At 34.7% G+C, this 23,355-nt stretch overlaps 1 protein-coding gene across 1 annotated transcript; it reads left to right on the top strand.

The window, feature by feature from the left end:
• Positions 1 to 183: 183 nt before the first annotated feature.
• On the top strand, positions 184 to 2,286 carry LOC18437462 (Putative AT-hook DNA-binding family protein). The gene is made up of 2 exons (XM_088856112.1): positions 184 to 1,834; positions 1,954 to 2,286. The coding sequence occupies exon 1, from the start codon at positions 988 to 990 to the stop codon at positions 1,804 to 1,806; it is 819 nt and encodes a 272-aa protein (XP_088712238.1). The 5' UTR covers positions 184 to 987; the 3' UTR covers positions 1,807 to 1,834; positions 1,954 to 2,286.
• Positions 2,287 to 23,355: the final 21,069 nt, after the last annotated feature.

The following is a 23,355-nucleotide window of genomic DNA, read 5'->3' as shown; positions in this document are numbered from 1 at the left end:
ATATAAAAATCGGAAAGAAGCCGCCCATAGAGACAAGGTAGGGCCCACCGCCGCTGCTCCCCCACTTGCCCATGCCCTCATACCCCACCCATATCTAACCCTAGGTCAACTTATATAACCATAGTTTAACCATGGTTAACTTGAACATATACTCTCTACTCTCTCTCTACTCTTTCTCTCTCTACCAACTCATTTTCTTTGCACCTTTCCCTCTCTCTCTACCCTATTTTCTACTCACCCCTCACTCTCTTTCTCTCTCTACAACCCTTTTTTTTTATGTACCCATCATTTTCTGCTTATTCTGAGCTCTTCTTCTTCTTCCTCTCTCTTCACTGAAACGCATAGGCCAACCAGAACTCCTCCCTATTCATGTGTCTTTCTAGGGTTCCAAATCCATTATTAGTTTATATCCAAGGAAACCCTTTTTATTTCCTTTATTTCTATATCTCTCTTAATCTATCATCTTTTTTATTTCTTATTCTATTGAATTTAGAGTTTTTTTTGCTTGCCTCTTGACAGCCCAATATATATCATTACTGTCTGTCTAGAATACCAAAATCCTAGTAGTAGTTTATACACAAGAAACTCTGTTTAAGTCCTACTTCTATTCCTGTTTCTCTTTTCTTTATTTTCTATCTATCCTTTACTTTTTTCTTTACAATTTTCTAATCTTTTTGGGCTTTCTTTAGCACTGAAAGACACAACCCACCATTGGAAAACATCAAGATTTCTACAAGTCCAAGGTTCCAGTCCCCTTATTTGTTTAAACCCTAGAAATCCATTTCATTTCCTCTTAGTTTTCTCCTTGTTTCCAATATTTTTTTACCCAGTTCCCATCAAAAAATCATTTCTTTCACTTTTTTTTTGAATTATCTATTTCATTTTTAACTCTTTTTTTTAGTACTGCTAACTTATTTTTTGTTAGGGTGTCCACCTTTTTTTTGTTGTTGGGTTTCTGAGAGCCGGCTAGAATTGATGTAAGTAGCCATGGCTGGCTTAGATCTAGGCACTACATCACGGTTTGTACACCAACCATCTCAGCTCCATAGACCAGACTTGCACCAGCTGCACACCTCTGAATCCCAATTTTCTGGTCAAAATCGCGACAGAGAAGATGAGAATCCTATGGGGGGTGCCCCGGGAGGACTTGAGCTTGTGACCTCTAGCGACTCCTCAGGCAGAAGGCCACGGGGCCGACCCCCAGGCTCAAAGAACAAACCAAAACCGCCTGTGATAATTACACGAGAGAGCGCAAACACACTCCGAGCGCACATATTAGAGGTTGGGGCGGGGTGTGACGTTGGTGAATGCGTCGCGACGTATGCTCGCAGGCGCCAGAGGGGCGTCTGCATACTGAGTGGGACTGGGGCGGTGACCAATGTGAGTCTCCGGCAGCCGGCGGCAGCTGGGGCTATTGTGACGTTACACGGCCGTTTTGAGATTTTGTCACTCTCAGGGTCCTTCCTGCCGCCCCCCGCCCCTCCTGGGGCAACCAGTTTGACGGTTTTCTTGGCCGGAGGCCAGGGGCAGGTTGTGGGGGGAAGTGTTGTGGGGGCGTTGGTGGCAGCTGGGCCGGTGATTGTGATTGCTGCTTCATTTGCAAATGTGGCCTATGAGAGATTGCCAATAGAGGATGAGGAGCCCCCTTTGCAGATTCAACCGCCAGTTTCTCAGGCGTCGGCGACCCATTTTTCGGACCCCAATTCAGGGTTACCTTTCTATAATCTTCCTCCTAATATGGTGAATTGCCAGTTGCCGGTCGATAGCCATGGTTGGGCTGGGAACCCTAACCGCCAGCCTTTCTAGAACTCATGATTGATGAAAGGATGTTCAGGTACTCGATTCTCTTTTGAGTGTGATCAAGACAGGATGGGAGCTAAGAGAGGATTGAAGGAATGGAAATTCACTTTTGGGTTGGATTAACCGCTGTTGCTCATGTTTGTTGATGATCAGGATCGCGCACAAGTGTGAACAAAGTTGTCAAGAGACGGATTTTTGGCTGAGCTGCTGGAATTCAGTTGCGGGCCGTTAGTCGCCTGTAGTTTTTTGCGAGGTTAGCATGTTGATGGATTGTGTAAAATTATGTTTTCCTTCTCTTTAGCCCCTTTTGATTTCTGATTTCTCAGTTGTTATTCCCCATAGTTAGAACCCTTCTGTTTCATATGCTACTGGTTTGAGGCTTTTTCTTGTGCAAATCCATCTTTTCACCTTGATAACTGTTGTCACAAGAACTACTGCAAGTGATGCTACGAGTTAACCACTACTGTTGCTTCTATCATTTTGTTATATTATATGGTACTACTACCATGAGCTTCTTACAAGAGAGATTTAGGGTTTATTGGCCAATAATCATAAAATTTTCCAAATGGGCAATCTTAGGAAGAGAGAATTAGGGTTTGGAGGTGTTGATTGGATTTTATGAGGACATTGCACAAAGAAGATATTTTTTTTTTGTTTTCTATGGTAATTCGGAAGAGAGGCTTGGGATTTCTAAAATGAACTGTGAAACTAAGCTTATAAGTGACTTGGGAGTACTTAAAAATGAAATTACATGAGAAATTCTCCCATCTTATTAGTATTTTTTTGAGTTTGATGTTAGTGAGACCACATTAACAAAATAGGTTAGGCGTTTAGCATTCAGGGCTTCTTGGAAATGAATAGTCCCATAAACTGATGTTCATGTGTGTGTTTCTGAGTGTGTGTGTGTGTGTGTGTGTGTGAGAGAGAGAGAGAGAGAGAGAGAGAGAGAGAGAGAGAGAGAGAGAGAGAGAGATCTTTACTTCATTTACAATTAATATCCTAGATACTTGTCGTGTGAGTAAGCTTGAAGATTGTATTTTATCATTTTACTCTTTCTAATTATTTAACCATTGAAGAGAGTTTTAAAAGGATTCCAAACCTTATAACCAGCGATAAACTCCAAAGAGGTACATGTATGATTCTCTAATTAAACTATAGAGCCACTTGCCTTGTATATTAGTCCTTAAAATTACTATAATTTTTTGGTTTCTCTTAATCCAAAATAATATAGTTGTAAAATTTTCTATCAATCTGAAATTTTTGGTCAATGGAGTCGATACACTCAGAATTTTTCATTTTGTACAATTTATCATCATAATTTATCCCACTAAGATTAAAAGCTAATGAAAGCCTCAAACATTTATGCATATACTATGCTCAAGAAATGGGTTAGCCTAACTGGAAATTTTTGGAGTGGATCTTACAATGTGTTCAGCACTTCATTTGTTCATTGTGATTTAATGATATATTAACTTGCCCAATATGCCTATTTTAGTTTACATATTGTTTTGTTTGTTATATTAGCCCTCTGACATTTTTCAAGAAATGCAACCTGTGCTCCATGCATAATTCTACTAATGTTATTTGTTTCCATGAAATATCATTCCTGAAACTGATTGAGACTTCTCTTTAATGGGTTAAAAGACTTCTCTTTGAAATTATATTCAACTAGAAAAAATATTAACATGACAATAAAATGATCTTTCTCTTCTGCTACATCACTAGCTAACTTCGAAAGTTTAAATATTAACTTAATATGCAAGAGCCCCAGTTACATGCCCTCCAAGAAGTTCGCTACCAAGGTTACTTATTCTGTATCAAAAATGAGTTCCTATATCCACAAAATACCTCTTCAATATGGATTTCACCCTCCAGTCAGAACCGAGATTGTAACAGAAAAATGTGGAGACATAGAAATGTCAATCCTATTATCGTACGAGCAATTGAAAATATGATCACTGTTAAGTGATCTTAATATAGTTAGAAAAGAATCAGTGATGGATTAGGGCCATGCTTTAGTGTCTGGGTTAGACTTTTTCAGCATCTCAAAACGACAGTAGAGTGGATACTTTGGTAATCTCCTGCTTATCATAAGCAGATTTGTCTTATGTGAATTCATGCTCTCTTCCTCAGCATGTCTGACCACTGAAAATAAATCAAGCTCCTATTTCTGGTCGCCACGATAACTGATCTGATGTAGGGAAAAATGGTGCTCAGACAGCACATAAATATTTGACGACACCATTAACAAATGGGAGGCTAGCTAGATTTAAGTTCCACACTTAGGATGGCCCTGAAATCAGATCTGAAATACACATTATAGGCAAAGCGATGGAAGGACCATAACCACAAGAGAACAGTGCCCTCTCAAACTATCATATCAAAGATCTTACAAACTTCCATTTACCCAATAGCCCTATATAACAACTTTGAGCAGGTTACAGATCATAACCTTGAGTTTTAATTTAGAATTAGCTGGCCAAATTAGGATGTTTCATAGTGGGTGATTTTGAATGCATTTCAGTCGCCATTCCTTACCTAATAGTTGCTTCGATCACATGGAGTATATGTACTGAGCTGTTGAGATTCAGGCTTGGTCTTGGGTGCAGCGCTAAAGCGATAACATGTCATTTCAAATTCGAACAGTATTGCTGACCAACTCAAAAAAAAAAAAAAAAAAAAAAAAAAAAAAAAACAAAAAAAACTCACGCAAAGATGAATAAAAAAAACATAGGGAGATGAAAGAGAAATCTCATTTTATTCCCTAATCTTTAGGCTAAGATGATAAATGACAATTACCGAAAATGAGTAAGTTTACAAGCCTTTGGTAGAAGCTCTATATTAGCTTGTTTTGATTTCATATTGGTTTATTAAGGATGATTAAGTCAAGGTTCTAATTATTTTATTAGGGTGCTTGTCTCTTTTGAAGGTTTCATCTTCTTATGTTTAATTTACAAGGATTTATCTTTTAGGGTTAGATTCATTAATGGACACTGAAATGCACTAATGGTTTTTTCCCAAGCTAAGAATTCTAATGGTTGAAATAACTCGTAAAATTTATGGTAGAAGATTATGATCACTTGTGCACTGGTTAAGGAGGGTAAGAATTTCTCAATTATTCCTTGATTATGCCTTCCAATTCTATTTTCCTTGAAAAATGTTACTATTTTTCAAACTCACTCATCCAAAATATATTGAAGGGACATAGATAAATGAAATAACATTGCTCCTTTCCCTAGAGGAAATATGGATCAACAAGTAAACTTTTCTGTTGCCACTTCATCGTTTTTAGTAGCGGCAGTAAGAAGCAACTTGATAAATACTGAACCTAAATGTTTTAATGCAACATGGTTGTATCCTTTACGGCAACAACTGCGCCTCATTTCTCCATGATTATGGGTGATTGAGGACCCAGAATGCTGCAAATCCATCCTCTTATCGTCTCAGAACAATTTTAAGAAGAAAATTCTGAGCCATGAAAATGCCCCATCTTGATTGTGATCTTAACTTTTAAGTTTTCATTTGAATTGCCTATTTGGCTATTTCATTGGACTCTAGATCACTAGAATTTGGAGCGTTTTAGGAGATTCAAATCCATATTTTGGTAATGGAAATGGATTTGCAGGTGTTCAAAAGTGTTTTTGATATCAATCCATAAAAAAGGTGGAGTTTTGTGGTGCGGTTGTGACCTCTCAGGTGAACCGCAGTTATACTAAAACAAAGCCCCTCTTTTTTTTTTTTTTTTTCCGAGTTTTTAATTATTAATTATTGGGTTCTTAGTTGTCATGAAATTAATGATAATAGTGGATTAAATAGATCAACACTGCGGCTTTAGTTAATTCATGACCATAACATAATGCTGTAACACCCACAACATGTGCTATGAGATATCAAGCAAAAAGAGAATGAGAAATAATAGCTTTTTCCAATATTGGGAAATAATGGTTGTTAGTGTGAAGATCCTCCTATTTATATATACCCACACACATAAATGGAAATGTATATCATAAGATCATTTAACTTTGGTACTAAGAGGTCACAATTGGCCTCAACCATTGGATGTGAAATCAAAAGGTCAGAGGCATGCCCATGACTCTGTTTAATTCCTAAAGAAAAACTTTTCGATCAAAAGACAAAAGTTGATCGGCCTAATAGCAAATATAGGGGGTGCCGGACTTGTACAATGTTAACCCATGCAGTAAACGCATGAATTTCCTACACACACAATGTGGTTCTCACCAACTTTTTAATATTTTCCCTTTTTCTCAAATATTTTTTCCTTGCTTTTTTTTTAGTGCATTCTCATTTTCTATTGACCTCAAATTTTCAATTTTATTGGTCCTTACAATTACTCAGTGCTTTAAGAAATTGATGGGGTGGATCGTCTATCCATTGATTCTGATCTGGATCTGCCACCTAGAATGAGCAAATTCGTGAACTAGCAAAATAAAATAATACAAAAATATAAAGAAAGAAAAAAGTTAATGGAAAAAAATTCGTATGTTTTTTTGATAATTTAAGACATTTTGAAAAGAACATAGATTAAAAGTCATTCCATTTCTAAATCGATGATTTTTCAAACATTTATACTATTAGTATATAGTAGTATTATATAATGGTGTTTCATTCTTTTCAAACCAAGAAGGGAAGTTCTTAATTACTAAGAAAATAAATTATTTGCACTGTGTGAAGAGAGGCCCACCTTCTCTTTAAAGTAGATTGTTTGGTCAAATCCTTAAACTAAGTCATGATTTGATGGACAATTAAAGTGAGCAAGCTTTAATTTCGCTATCCAAAATCTCACATTCCGTCAAGTCGCCACTTAAGGTTTCAATGAGTGGCTTTTGGTCCATCAAGAGTGTAAGAAAGTTGCTTTTAACTCATCATCTGTATTCTTAAAAAATGTTATGCAATCTTATATAAAATACACTAACTTTGGGAAGCAAAAATGATTTCTATTCTTGAAGTAAAAAATGAACTCACAAAATAATTTATCAAAAACCTAATCGATTACATGACAGAAAAATTTACAGTACGAATGAAAAGAAAAGGAAGAAAGGCTCATCCAGGCTTCATGGGTTGAAAAAATAGGATAGAAAATAATAGTAGGTAAGTTTGAGCTGAGGCACTAAAACCACAAAATCTACTTAACCTTAATGAAGAAAGATTAGTGTTATACGAGCAACAACATGAGGATCTGTGTCTATGAGTATACAGGTGTAGCACATCCATCTGAATAGTTAATATGGGCTAGTTTTAGCTACACTAATTTTTTATGAATAAAATATTTTATTTTCTTTAGTATATAATATAGTTTTCTTTTTCTTTAACCCCAACTAAGTGGATGGAGATGTGGTAGAGCGAGCTCAAAGTTATCTAAGATAGCACCCCTCATTGTGCTCCTATATAAGTTTTTTGGAAAAGTAGATAATGAGATGTGAAATTAGATGGCTGCATTTATTCAATTGACCAAGTTCAAACTTCAAAAGAAATTTTTTCGAACTTTGTGACACACCCAAGCTATCAAATTTCATATTGGATAGTTGTAAATAATTGTGGCCACCTTGTATAAAAGGTAAATGGTCTCATAATATACAATTCCAATTTTTTCTATATGCTATATCTAACCGGTAGACCATTTATCTTTAGTAAAAGATGGTCACAATTAATCTTGACTATTGGATGTAAAATTAGATAGCTGCATTTATTCCATTGACCAAGCTCAAACTTCAAAGAGCTATCAAATTTCTCATTGGATGGTTGTAAATAATTGTGGCCACCTTGTATAAAAGGTAAATGGCCTCAATATATACAATTCCAATTTTTTTTTATATGATATATCTAACCGGGCCAACATATGTCTACATGCTGACACGTGTGAACACTCCACACTAGAACAAATGCCACATGTCCCGGTAATGCTAAGAATGATAAAGGAAGGAGAGAAAGAAATGAATACGAGAAGACATGAAATAGAATCAAATGAGAAAACTCGACATGAGCATGAAGAAATGCCTTGAAATGAGCAAATGTACAGATACGAAAACTTCCATATTCTCTTAAATAAAAAAGTTATCATTCACAGGAATTGATAACATTGGTGATTTTGGGTAAGATACCAGAAAAAACAAACAAACTAGTTATCCAACACAAATTATTAGGATCCCAGACCAAGAAAATACAACCTTGTTTATCAAAGTTGATAATAATTCCCAACTTGTTTGTCATTATATTCCTAGACAAATCTCTCGAGAAAGGTTGCTTGAATTGATTACATCTACATGGGTGACAAATCATGAAACTCTTCAAAATCAGAGTCAACCATTGATGCAATCTGATTCCAGGATGATTAGAATGCCAGATGGAACTGTACAGATAAATTTCCAGACTCCAAGGGTAACTGAGAACCAGACGAGAGAAATATTTCCTTCTCAATTCCAAGGATTGCTTGAAAAAGTCCCGGTTGTTGCTTTTGATAAAACATGAAAGCCAATCTATGAGCAAATAACTTCTGATGGATATAATTGGTTTGACTCCTGTAAATTGCTCTTCTTATCTTGAAGATGATTTAGATGTTTTTCCAAAAAAAAAAAATAGAAAGAAAAAATCATCACAACAAAAACTTCATCGGAAATATATAGAACGTGATCTATCTGTTGGGTTACTTGGAGAAAGTTCTGGAAAATGGGATTACTATGTAACATATGGTTGTTCAAATTCCAAAAACAATGTTTCTAATATCGTCCCGACAGGATGGGATGATAAAAAAGATACAGAAAGAAATCACATCCCATAATGCTTAGCCTTTGATCCACAAAGCTCAAGTTATGCCTCAAATTTTCTTCCATTACATGATTATGAGTAACTCCAAGAAAATGAAAAACATGTATGGAAAATTAAGAATCCCACTACTAGAGATGCTACAGGTGTACAAAAATTCATCTCTCCAGCAGAAGCCAGTCTGAATTCGCAAGTTGAAAATGCTAAATCTCAAAATTTAGCATTACTTCGAATAGAAGAAAACAAAATGTTATGTCTTCTCAGTTACAGGGATTATCTGGAATAATCATTCAATTAAAAGAGAAAATTCAATTATTGCATGAAGAATTGATGCAAATTTTGTATACAGTGAAAGATATTCATGAACAGTCTTATTTGCTGACCCAAAAAGGAAAAGAAAAAGCTTTCTTGGAAAAACAGTTGCAAAGCCTTGAAAAATACTTTGGATGAAATCCCAATACCCTCAGCACCAGTACCAGTCCCAATTCCAACCTTTGTTATCAAATCCATATTCCCAGACTTATCCAACTTTAAGAATTCCTGATCCCTTTCCCCCTACAAGAACCCTTTATCCACCTACTAGTCTAATTCCTCCCAGACATTATGGTTTTAGAGCACTAAGTTCATTTGAAGAGAAAAAACGATTTCCTGAAGAAATGTTTTTTCCTCAATTAAGAAAAAAACCAAATGTATCAATACCCAGTTCATCCCAACATCTAATTCCCAAACCCCCAACTACTTTACCACCAATAACAGTTCAACCTCCTACCGGTTCCAATTACCGAAACAAGAAACCCAAATGTTTGAAATTCTGATACTGAATCAGAGGTTGTAGCCTCTTCTGTCCCAGCTCAAATAAATATCCCCTCTAAACCTTTGAATGATATGAGTTCCTTTCTCAAAAATTTGACAAACCAACCTGAAGTTAATCTTCAATCTGAAACTCAATCTTCAGATGATATGTCTGATACATTTGAAACATTTATTGAAGATAAATCTTCTTCTTCCATGGATTCGAAAACTTTATTGATGATGAATCCTCCGGAACCTCCTCATGAACCTGACCCAGTTATGGAAGAAGATCCCAGACCTCCTGACCATCATGAACCCCGAACTATCTCTACCTATAGTGATTCATCTAAAGGCTTTACAATTGATGACATTCCACTATCAAGATGGAACGACAGATTCAGAGAAATCCAAGGATGGATGCATTCAGGAAATGCTTAATCCAGCTAATACTTTAGCCAGTACAATTTCTAAGGTCATTGTTAGGCTAAGAGGACGCCTTTTTGACTGGTATATAAGTCTTGGAGAATACAGGCAAACACAGTTGAGGAATAGTCAGTCCATTGTTGAATTTCTATATTATTTAGTCTCTGAATTCTCAGGACCAGTGAAACATGAACAAATAGCTGTAAGAGAAGAATTTTTTCAGCTCAAATGTTGTTCTTTCAAGAGATAAGATCTTGAAAAGCATTTTTCTGAGATGAATAAGAGATACCATAAGATAGGAGGATTTGATGATGTAAATTTAAAACAATTTTATGTTGAATCTATACCTCCTACTCTTAGCAAAAAAGCCACAAAAACAATGGAAAATCAAGGGCTTATTATTCAAAACTCCAGTTTTGGTGAATTATATCAATTTGTTCTCCATGCTTTAGAAAGACTGTGTAATCAAATCGAATTTATGAAACAAATGGAAAAAAATAAGCATTTATTGGGAAAATCTTGTGATAAGCCATATCTCAAGATCAAATGTGATTCAGAAAAACAGTGTGCATGTTCAACTACTTCGAAAGGCTACAAGAAGCTTGAACAAAAAAAGAAAAATAAGAAATTTAAAAGGTTCAAATATCTTAGACGGTCAAGATTTCGAGGTTCCAGACACAAGAAAAGAGATAGATGTTATGTATGTGGCAAAAAAGGGCATTTTGCAAAAAATTGCCCTAATCAGAAAAAGAAAAAGAAAATAATCCACCTCCTGTCACAAGTTTTAGATGAAGAAATTGACGATGATCTAGTGTCTGTGTTTTCTCTTGATGAAGAACAAAGTCCTGAAACATTATTATCCATTGCATATTCTGAAGACAATGAGGTAAATGAGATAAGCAATACACAGAACTCAGAGATATTATCCCCACAGGAAAATATTGTAGACATAAACAGTTTACCCTTCTAGCCTACCCCAATAGCCCTGGTCCAATTACTATAAGAATACTATTCAAAACCTTTGACCATACCAGTATTTTTTGATACTGGAGCATCAACCAGTATCTTAAAACCAGATTTACTACCAAAACAGTTATGGAAAATATGTAACCAAACTTTTCGGGCTGCTAATGGAGAGAAATTTACCATAAACTAAATTAGCAAACCTATTTTGATAAAACTTTTTTCCAAAACTGGTTATCCAACACAAACCATTAGGATCCTATTTACCTAATAAAGAACTTTTACTTGGATTTGATATTTTACACCAAATAAAACTTCAATGGACTTCCAAAGGACTTTATTATATGAACATAACCTTACCTTGGATAGCTTGTATAGATCAACCCCACTCCCTAGAAACCATTCAACAGAAAATCTTGTTAGACTGCTGTGCCAATTCCCACTATGAGTTTCTCAAAACATGTACCAACCCATTTTAGAGAAACCAGAATTTTTATGTTAAACGGATTTTTAAGAAAAATGAGGACATAAATTCCACAAAGGCTTCGCACAGAGGTTTAAATCTAGATCTTTTGGAACAAGCTAAACTAGAAATTCAAGAGTTGATAAAGGAAAAGTTAATTGAGCCTAACAGTTCTCTTTGGGCTTGTGAAGCTTTTTATGTTAATAAAAGAGCAGAACAAATTCGAGAAAAACTTATGTTAGTGATTAATTACCAACCTTGAATGCTTTCCTTGCAGATGATAAATTCCCTGCCAAATCAAATAGCACTTTTTGCTCAAATTTCTCACGCACACATATTTCCTAAATTTGATTTAAAAAGTGGATTCTGGCAAATAGGAATTCATCCAGATGATGGTCCTAAAACAGTTTTCTGTTTACCAAATTATCATTTTCAATGGACAGTCATGCCTTTCGGTTTGAAAAATGCACCTATATATTTTCAAAAAGTTTTAAATAGCATTTTTGAACCAATCTCAACACAGGCACTGATATATATAGATGACATACTCCTCTTCTCCCCGGATCTTGATAGTCATATACTTCTGTTAGAAAAATTTCATTCCCTCTGTTGTAAATATGATATTATGCTCTCTGAAAAGAAATGTGTCTTTGCTACATTAGAAATTGATTTTCTTGGTATGTATTTTTAAAATGGAATATATAAACTTCAGCCTCATATAGTAAAACACTTACTAGACTTTCCAGATATCCTATCTTATGTAAAGCAAATTGAACAATTTTTAGGCGTTGTAAATTATATGTTCCCTTTTATTCCTAAGCTTTCTCTCTTCACTAGTCCACTCTATCTTCATTTAAAGGAAAAAGCACCACCATAGACAAGCAAATAGACTGAGTATGTTCTAGAGCTCAAAAGACCATCTCAAAATGTACCTTCTTTAAAAGTCCCATCTACAGGAAAACGGATTTTGCAAACAGATACTTAGATGTGCATACTCAAACAGACAAGATAAACTAACAAGATAAAAGATCTAAGTATCTATTTGATGGTTTGATCTTTTATCTTGTTAGTTTATCTAGTCTATTTGAGTATGCACATCTAAGGATCTGTTTGATGGTTTGATCTTTTATCTTGTTAGTTTCCATTGTCTGTTTGAGTATGCACATCTAAAGTATGCACAGAATGGGTTAGCACTCCATCTATTTCGAATTGTGCTTGGTGTCCATAAAAAACTTCTTTGGGCCCAAAATGGCCAAAATTTGTAAATTACATATAGAAAAAAATCGACAAAATATTCGAGATCATGAAAGTGAAAGTGAGTAATCGACTGCAGAAAAGAGATGACAAAAAGTCATCCATAACAGAAGCTGGTTAGAAAGGAACGATATGAAGTCATTACATTGCTCATTAGGAAGTCTAAGCAAGGAAAAAGAATGTAAGCTTCAAAATATTTAAAAGACTCATGGCTTGTGAAGTTTGCCTTTCTGTTTTGGCCACCATTCGAGCATGATATCGATGCAATAAGCTCTTCTGATGGAGTTACATGTGCATTATGCAGTCCCTTAAGCTTGACTTATGGGTCGACATTTTGGTTTAGGTGAGGGAAGTCAAGGATTTGAAGTCTCAAAGTTTTTCCCAAAGACAAGGTAACCTATCCATTTGTTGACATGTATATCAAGCAACTAAAAGGCAAATTGCTTCTCAACATTAGCTCCATTTCAGTTTTGTTCTCTAAACCAGTGATCACCTTTTATTGCTTGGGACATGAAGCTTATCGTCTAAATATTTCTTTATTGGGCTCATATACAATGCCCACAACGCATTGTCGGATAAAAAAAAAAAAAAAATATCATCAGCCTAGCCGTGAGATGTTGTCAAATTTTTTTTATCAAGAATCCCAAATATTAAGGGATTGGTTTTCTTTTGATTTAGGTTTCCTATTTCTTTAGAAAATTCTTTGGGACTCCTAGTTAATTATTATTTTTAGGAGCTTATCTTGGAGTCCTATTTAGATTAAGATAATGTATAGATAGAGAAAACTCTTGGGTTATTATGTCGAGAGAGAAAATTATAGAGAAGAAGACTTGGTGGAAGAATGAGTTTTGTGTCTCTCGTGCCTTATAAATTTATTTATTTGATTTAATGGAAAAACATTGATCGTCTTCATCTGTGGATGTAGTCACATCTGTGATGAATTACATAAATCCTAGTATTTTTTTTTTATATTATTTCTTTTCTACTTTATTTTTCTTGCTTGTTGCTGGTTTTATTTTTTTCGTACTTTATTTGCCAAAAATCCACCTGTCAACTTGTTGGATTTAGAGCTTTTGCGTATAACAAGTGGTATCAGAGCCTGGTTTGGGATAGTTGGTATGACAGTAAAGTTTTTTAATGCAAAGTTCGAGGTGGAGAAATTATGACAAACATAATTTTGAAATTTGACAAATCAATGTTTGAGATTTACTAGTGCGACAAGGTCTACATAAAACTCTGAAAGGAAAGTTGAAGAAACCGTAATCCATATTGGATGAGGATTGTGAATACTTCGATCTGAGGGATATGAGCACTATTCCATTGTGGTTATCGAGTGAAGTGCTATTTAATAATGTCAATGAGGATTTGACATCAAATCCTTGGTCGAAGCTTGAGAGTTGGTATATGATGAAGTCCCTCATAAATCGACTGTTTTTGAAGAAAAAATTATGCACACTGCAGATGAATGAAGGTACAGATATCAATGAACATTTGAATTATTTGTGAATTATTGAATATTGGTGTTAAAATGCATGAATATGATAAAGCCATAATTTTATTATCATCACGCCCTCATTCGTATGAGCTTCTAGTCACAACATTGTTTGATGAAAATGATACCATAGAGATGGAGGATTTGACTTCAAATCTTCTCTCCCATGATTTGAGGAAAAGACAAGGTAATGTTGAACCATATGTAGATGATTTAATGGCTAGATAGAGATTTGATGAGAAGTGGAAAGGGACATGAAGGTTAGAGTATGTCCAGATCAGGAAAATATAATATTTGTTGCAATTACTATAAGAAAAATGAGCATATAAAGAAGGATGGTCAGAAACTCAAAGAGAAAGAAAAACGAACATTTGAGCAACCAATATAATTGACGAAAGATCAGTAAGTGGAACATATAATGTGTTGTCAGTCTTGACAAATTATGACAACTTTAAAAACTCGTGGGTTCTTGATACAAGATGTTCCTATCATTGATTTACAACTTACAACAACATTGATGGTGGATCAGTTTTGATGGAGAATGATGCAACTTGCAAGACCATTGGTGGAGTTGTGAGAACCTTGACTAATGTTAGTCAAGTTCCATATCTGAAGAAGAATCTTATCTCTTTGGGTGCCTTAGAATTTTTTTTATTTGATTTAGTGGAAAAACATTCATTGTTTTCTTCTATGGATGTAGTCACATATGTAATAACCCATATAAATCTTGACGTTCTCTTTTTCTGCTATTTCTTTCATATTTTATTTTTCTTGCTTGTTGCCGGCTTTATTTTTCTCATATTTTATTTGTCAAAAATCAACCCGTCAGATTTAGAGCTTCCGAGCACAACATGGGTTGCGTCGTACCTCTACTCAAAATTTCAATGTTTGATGGCCTATGATGGGAGGAACAACACATCCGAGCTGTCCGCGCTTAAGATCTATTGGCTGGCTGATGTGTTTTTATCTATGGATTTTAACAACGCTAATTCAACTGTTAATCTAAAGCCTCCAACTCTCCTAGAAATTAAGAGCACAGGGTATAAAATTATCTTTCCTGGAAAGGACGAATATATAATGGCCGGGTAAGTTACCTTAAAAAAGTGTAATTTCTACCATTTATTTATCTATTGGCTTTTGTATTTATTTATTTATTTTGTTAAAATTATGTCTTAGGTTTAAATCCCTTGATGATCTATCGAACAAAACAGAAGAACGAAAGTTTCGCTTATGACTTTAACTTATCACATGCTGATCTTCCAAAAACAGAAATAGCTCTAAATACAAGTCCTGTCAAACTAGATTTCATCTCAAATCAGGTACGGATTCTTTCCACCAAAGACCACATATCCAATCTTATCATCCTCTTTTTCGAAATATTTATTCTGTATTTGTTTTCAAACCATTTGCTTCTTTCACAAAGCATTCATCTAGGATTCTAGACTTGAACTTCTTTATAAGCTCATTGCTTCTTTGCTTTTGAGGCTAGGGTTTAGGGATTAAACCACAATGCATGGACTACCAAAGTGTGTCATTGCATCCACATTGAATTAGCTCATATCAAGTGTCTTCCCAAATTGAAAGAGCATCACTTTGAGAATTTAATTGAATGAGCATCACTTCAAGAATTTAATAAGTAAAATGACGATTTCATTACATGCCCACCTTAAATTTTACCTCGTTTTGCCATGTTTAATGGGAAGATAGAAACTTAAAGCCAGTATTTAGAAACTCGCCTCAGCCAAGTAAGCTTCGGCCAGAGGTGAGTCCCGCTTGTGTATTGTACAAGGCTAAAAGGCCAGGGGGAAAAAGAATATATACATAAAAAATTCAAAATGAAAGTAGTAAAAGTTAAATAAAACTAAAAAAAACATTAGAAATTCTGAATAAAGTTAAAAATGTGCAAAAAATGGATCTAAGAGACACCGATTTATAGTTGGGGACCTTTTAAAAAAACTTAAAAAACATGATAATATAAAAATATGAATTATGGAAAAAATGACTCGCCAAACTTTGCCAAACTTTTCGAAACTATATACAAAAAACTTATACAAAAATTGCATGCTTTTTATTTTTAGGAAGTTTTAATTCTGCTTATGTGCCCCAAATGTACGAAAGTGTCGGGGAAACTCGCCCTCGAGTTATTGGTTACATTGATTAACTTGGGTGAGTCCGTATGCACTCGTTCGAGTCTCGTAACACTTCTTAAAACTTGTCCCTCATCTGAATTGGTATTTTTTCCAGCAAGAATAAGAATTGGATCATTGAAGTTGCTCAATAGTCAAGCATTTGAAGCATTACACTCACATATCATGTTGTGCGCGGAAGCTCTAAATCCAATAGGTTATTTTTGACAAATGAAGTAAGAGAAATAAAACATAAAATACATATCACAAGAACACAAATATATATGTGGTTCACCATAGAAGAGCTACATCCACAGCATGGCAAACATAAATCCACTATACTAATGAAAGTTACATCAAAGATTTTGGAACATACCTCGACAAAAATACAGTCGTGCACTTTTTTAAACCACTCTTCCTTCCTTCTCTTTGCTTTTGACAACCATTACTAACAACACCAGATAGAGACGCGAGAGTAACGAGAAACTAACTTTCTCTTGGAAAGCATTACAGACAACACCAAGACGCGAGAGCAATGAGAAACTATATTTCTCTCTAACTAAAAGGGGAAACAACCCAAAATCTGTATAAAAAGCATTTTTTTTACAAGAAACCAACATCTCACTCTACAGGAGTCTTCAGGAGGCACCATCAATGTTTCTCTTCATAGGAAACACATCTTATGTACATGAAGCTATTTTCATCCCATATATATAACATTAAGAGTCCATACTAAATATGAAACTTCCTATAAATGTTATATATATCTCAAAACCAAAAGATATATCCAAGAGTCCTAATCCTTTTTGGATTTCTATTTCCTTTAGGAAACTTATCAAATATCAATATATATGGGATTTCCTTATGTCGGTGATTTTGGATAGCACCAAATCCAACCGATCATCCTTATAATACTTGGGCTCATTATGGTTGTTCAAGTTTGAAGCATTAGACACTAGATCATCCTTGTATTACTTGGGGTCAGCATTGTTGTTTAAGTTTGAGAGAGCTCAGCATTGTTGTTCAAGTTTGAGATAGCTATGACTGTGATGATGGTGTTCTAAAGGTCCCCAAAATTTTCTCTCTTTCTTGTATACTATCAATTGAGTTGAGTACGCAGTCCATGTAGGATAGCCATTACATGCAACTAAGTTTTGATGGATTGAGGATTGTATTGAATTCGTGGAAGTCCTAGATACGCAATATTCATATCCCAGGATCCAAACTGCCATGAAGGTTGGGGACAATAGGATTATACGACTTCTGGATTGAATATAATTACCCAGGGTTCCCATATTATTGGGACCGATGTCTTTGACAACCCTCCCCTAACTATAGTACGGGTGTATCAGATGCCCTTTAACGTTGCACTCCACAACTAATGAAAACAAAGTCGAGCTCTCTTAGATACCTATTAGCATGGAGTTACTAGAACTCCAAGAAAACAATATGTTGCATGTGTTTCCCATGGTTGTTTTGAGGAGAAAACAAGAAACTGAATCTTATGACTTTAAAAGAATCTTTGAGTCATGGACCTTGAGCTCTTGTTCGACATCGTTGTCCATTGAAAGTGAGAGCCCAAACCAATATGTTTTGTGTATTTTTCATGCATCTTTTGATGATGAAAGAAGGATGTGTATCTTCTCACTCGAAAACAAGTATATGTGATGTGGACCTCTAGCTCTTAAAAAACCATGTGCTTTAATGCTTTATTGAAACACCACATCGGGGTCTATTAGAAGTGAGAAGCGATTTTTAATTTTGTGAGCAGGGTGTGAACTGGTAAAATACTTGTCATTGCTATCTGCAAGTTGAAAGTTGAAAACTTTGGTTGACATACTAACTTCAAGTCCATGTTCACTGAAACTTTTGTCGGTGCATCAATGAACCCCTAGTTTTGACGTTGTGGATCTAGCTTCTATAAAACATTGATTCGGTATTCCTAAAATTTAGGATCAAGGTCTTATACCCGTTGAATCATGCTATTATGCACCTATTAATCGTAGATTTTGTGAGATGGAATCTAGATTTCCAACTGCCAAGAATCGGGATTCAAAAAGATATTTGAGAAATTTGGAATCATGATTCCTATATTATGAGAATCGCAATTGATTATGGGAAGCGCAGAATTGCGATTCCGAACCCACATCGCTACCTCGGTACACGATTAGGGTAACTGATAGGATAAACATAGGATTACATCAACTTTCTAGAAATATGGAAATATGCTGAGGCCACAGACTCGGCCATGTTCCTAGCCAAGATTACCAGGCGATTCCATCTGAGTGGTTTACATGATCGAAAAGCCCTAAACAAAAAAAAATCGTTTCAAAAGAAAGTTATTAAAAAAAGTACATTAAAATTAATGTACTTTAGAGTTGGAGGAATTTCAAAAAATCCGAAAGAAAGGGGAAAATAACAAAAGGGACATATGACAAGAAAAAACTCATAAATCCTATTAAAAAAACCAAATTACATATAAAATATTTAAGATCTTGGTTTTATCACTTAATGTGGGTTATATGATTTTTATTTTTTAATTAACCAGAGTTATACTGGAGTACCCAAGTCGACAAGGGGCCAAACTTGAGTAACTCGGCTGAGTCTGAGTAGGCTTAGCCAAGTTTTTGAACGAAAGATTAAACATCCTTATCTCACTTGACTCAGTAACAAACCTCCTTGTACCAATTAAATTTAGGAAAATCACCTCGAATAGACAATTTACTTTTATACAATGTCTTGGATGTGTATTTGAGTCATGATGCAGCAACATACACTCAAAAGATTTACAAGTGAACCTAAAAGATCAGTATTCAAAATTGGTTAAGTACAATTATAAAAAATTCTATAATGTAAACACCCTATATATATATATATATATATATATATATATATATATATATATATATATATATATATATATATATATATATATATATATATATATATATATATATATATATATATATATATATATATATTTATATATATATATATATGAGATATAGTTTAGAAAATTATATTATATTAAGTACTACATAATTTTATATAATATACTAAGTTCCTCATGTGAAGTTCACGTGAGGCTACTTTATCTCTAACCTAGAACCGAAATTTCAATGGAAGAAGCGGAGCTAATCACTGAAAATTGGGTGTTTTTTACAAGGAAACAATTTATATAAGGTGTCAACCTTATAATGTACAATTAAGGTGCACCTAAAATACTCACTACATAAGATTATTCAATTGTTAGAAAACCTTCAACTCGATCATTTCAACCTCGAGACTCATAAACACTTAAAAAAAATAGTATTTCTAGTCCTAAAAATAGTTCAATTTCTAACACATTATCTGGACTGTCTATTTTTAAGGTTTTCAAGTGTTTATAGATTTTCATATCACTACAAGGTTTTGTAGCACTGAAGCTACATTTTTGTCATTGTTTTGAGGTGCACGTTACTTCAATAGTACAAGGTTGAAACCTTATACAAACCTCACCCTTTTAACAATGGGATTGTATACAATGAGACCATATGCCTTTAGTACAGGGAGGTCTCAATTACTAACAACCATCCGATGTGAAATCTGATAGCTTTAATATATCACAAAGTTCGAAAAAATTTCGTTTGAACTTCGAGCTTGGTCAATGAAATAAATGTAGCCACCCAATTTCACATCCAATGGTCAAGATTAATTGTTACCACATTGTACCAAAGGTTAATGGTCTCATGATATGCTTTCCCGTTAACAATTGAGGGGTGGGGCTCCTTTAACGTGCAAAACATAAATGTTCTAGTGGAACACGTAATATGTACTATTTATTTAGAACCTTAGGTAAAACAATCACAGCAAAAGTTTTACCAATAAGAAAATTTTCTTACCAATAAGAAAATTTTCTCACTGATTTTAAAGAAAGAAATAATTTTTGTTTTTTTTTAAAAACAAGTGCATACTAACTGTAAATTTATAATTGTATAAGACCACAAAGATTTTCTCCGTTTAACTAACGTAACCTAACAATGTTGCGAATATGTATTTTTTTTGAGGTGCTGCTCCAAAGGGAGCTGTCATGATCCCGCCCCCTGAACCCTGTCGGAGGGCAACAGAGTGCGGGATCCCGACCGGAGATTATGAACGTCACGCAGGTAGGAGCGGTTCAACGTATAAAAACACAGAATCAGGAACAAACCATGAAAGAAAACTAGAATAAAATCATTCATTTACACAGTAGGTATCCATTCACATATAGCATAAACATCATGATACCATCATTCACACAATAGGCATTCATTCACATATAGCATAAACATCATGATATCATCATTTACACAGGGCATTCATCATAATCATGCTTCCATGTCATAGCAAAGCATAACTTCATTATTATGCATGTGTATGTGCGCTCACAATTGGGTAATAACTTTTGGACCATTTAGAGTTTGAAGATGGTTCTAAAATCAATTTCGTACCAAACATACTATCCCTCACTTGGGAGTGGTTTAAAGGCAACAGGATTCCGTTTGACCTCTTAAAAGTTCAAGGAAATGAGGGTTAACTAACTGCCCCCTGCTGTGTACAGTGGACAGCAACGTACCCTGCTTCAGATCATTATAACATTCGAACCGTAAAGCAACTTGTGACGGGTACAAAATAAAAATTTAAGCCAAGATGTATATATTTCTAACAAATCTAATTTAAAAGCATTTGAATTCCATTTTGTGGTTCAAAAATTCGTGGCAAACAAGGTGATAGTTATGATTTTCATCAATACTGCCCACAGTGACATACCTTCATAAAGCAATGTATAACTTTCAATCTAGGAAGCTTTTCAAAATAGTTTCCTCATGCAAATTTTATCCCATTCAAAGATCCTTCAAGTGGCTATGGTTTAGCCGAAAATGAACTTCCTTTGGCTAGCTAAAATCAGTGACCACAGTGGTATAAATGAAAAATCCAGGAAAACAGTCAATAATGATATACCTTCCCATTTTGAAACATAACTTCATTTTTGTAAATAATTTCAGAAATGGGTAAAAACAAACATTTTACTAAACTCATATATCTTTCCAATGAGGGTGGTTTGAGGTCAATCGAACCCTATTTGGCTGTTCAAAATCCTCCTATAAGAACATGCAAACTTCTGGAATTTCACAGTGGCATACAGCATGTCTCAAGCATACATTCCATGATCTTCATTTCATAGTGAAGCACATGATAACAGTCATTCTCTCACAATGTGAACACACACATAATCAGGCATAGCATGCATTTCTTACATAATTTAAGAAATATACATTCATTCTTGACATTCACCATTACATCACATTTACTTTCATTCTCATTTTACATGCATAAATTCCATGCATCCTTACAACTATCATGCAATGGTGATGGCTCCACCTACCTAAATAACAATGGTATCTTCTCCACTCCTCTCCTCACAGCTCTCACTCACCCAACTATGGCTGCCCACCAACAGTCACTTCTTCCCACCTTGTGTCTTAGAGAGAGAACTGAAGTAAGAATGAGCGGCACGGGTGAGGAAGGGTGCTTAAGTACTCTTGGGTTGAGGTGGCTAGCCAAGTGTCACCAAAAGACTGTAAAATTTGGACATGTAATATCAACATACATATAACAAGTGGCATACACAACTCATGCAAGTCAGAGACACAGCCGACATTGCACACAAATCCACCCAACGCTGACCTCTTCACCAGGCTCTGGCTCTTCTCAAACTCACCCGGCGCTGGCGTTTTCAACCGGTGTTGGCCTATTCACTCAAATCCACCCAACGCTGGCTCTTCCAACCGACACTGGCCTCTTCACACAAATCTACCCGACGCTACCCTGTTCTTCAGCCTCCCTATCCCGCCATGCCTTCTAACTGGCCGGGAAAAGTTTGGGTCGTCACAGGAGCTCACACATACATATTAGGGAAAGTATATAATGAAACTATTTATCTTTGGTGGTCATAATTAATCTTGTCCACTAGATGTGAAATTGGTTGATTGCATTTATTTTATTGACCAAGCTGAAAGTTTAAAAGACTTTTTTTCGAATTCTATAACACACCCAATCTTTCAGATTTCACATCGGATGGTTATAAGTAATTGTGACCTCCTTGTAACATAGGTAAATAGTCTCATTGTGTATAATCCTTAAATATTATATAAATACTGGCATGCGTGACCTCGTAGCCTCTCTATTAATACTTCTTTTGAGGCATTATTTAATTAAAAGAACTGGTACTATGAAAGGAAAAGTATCCCATCCACATTACCGGCACGTGAAAGGGTGAGCAAGCACCTTCCAACCATTGAGAATTCACAAAGGCAAAAAAATATTCATATTTTAGTTTTTATTTTTTATTTGAATATGCTGTTCATTTTGAATTTTGGGGTACAGGTTATTTGTATAAAAGATAACTAAATAAAAGCAATGAAAAAACAATTTAAATAGAAAAAAGACCAAAATAACCCTAAACTTATTTAGATTAATATTACTTATTTAAAATTTTTATTATTTTATTCAATTCCACTTATAAAAATGAAGCTAAAGTTTAAATTTTCAAATTAATATCATTTTTAAAAATATTTTAAAATAAAAATCAAATTCATTTTTACCCTTGAATGAAGGGGGTTCAATCTTAAACCATTTCTTTTAAGAGTCCACAGAATGTGGACGTAAAACCAACCCAATCCCAAATCATATCCAACTAAATGTCACGGTACAAATTTGTCCATCTTGCACGAATGCGGATGCACGCAGCGGAACATAAATTTATGACACATAAATATATGCCACACCCGATGTTTATATATGAGTGGAAAAATATGTAAATTAAAATAAATAAGAAATAAAACTTATTGACATGGTTCACCTTTTCAAGTTACATTTACTATTAATTCAATGGTTACAATAGTCTTCCAATAAACCAATTTTCTTGGTATCACTGATTTCTTCTAGAGACTTCTCTCTCTAGGTTTTTTTCTATGAGATTTCATTTCTTTCTAGAGGTTTTCTTTCTCTCTAAAAGAAATCTTATTTCATTCTTTATTTCTTTTTTCTTCTCTCTCTCTACAAACAAAAGGCTAAAGAAGATGGTCATTGGGTCTCTTTTATCTTCTTCTTCTCTCTAAGAAGACGGGTAGCTTTATTTCTCCTTCTCTCTCAAAGAAAGATATTTTTCTCTGTCTTCTTAATGTTTTTAAGAGAAGGATAACTTTTTCTCTCCTTTTCTTCTCTCTCAAAGAAAGATAATT

This window comes from Amborella trichopoda, chromosome 13 (assembly GCF_054954075.1).
Source record: "Amborella trichopoda isolate Santa Cruz 75 chromosome 13, AtrichopodaSantaCruz75HAP2 v2.0, whole genome shotgun sequence".
Taxonomy (NCBI): Eukaryota; Viridiplantae; Streptophyta; class Magnoliopsida; order Amborellales; family Amborellaceae; genus Amborella; species Amborella trichopoda.
This window is presented reverse-complemented; position numbering and strand designations above follow the sequence as displayed.

Coding starts and splice junctions, on each gene's coding strand:
- LOC18437462 (XM_088856112.1), top strand. CDS start 988: ATGGCTGGCTTAGATCTAGGCACTACATCACGGTTTGTACACCAACCA.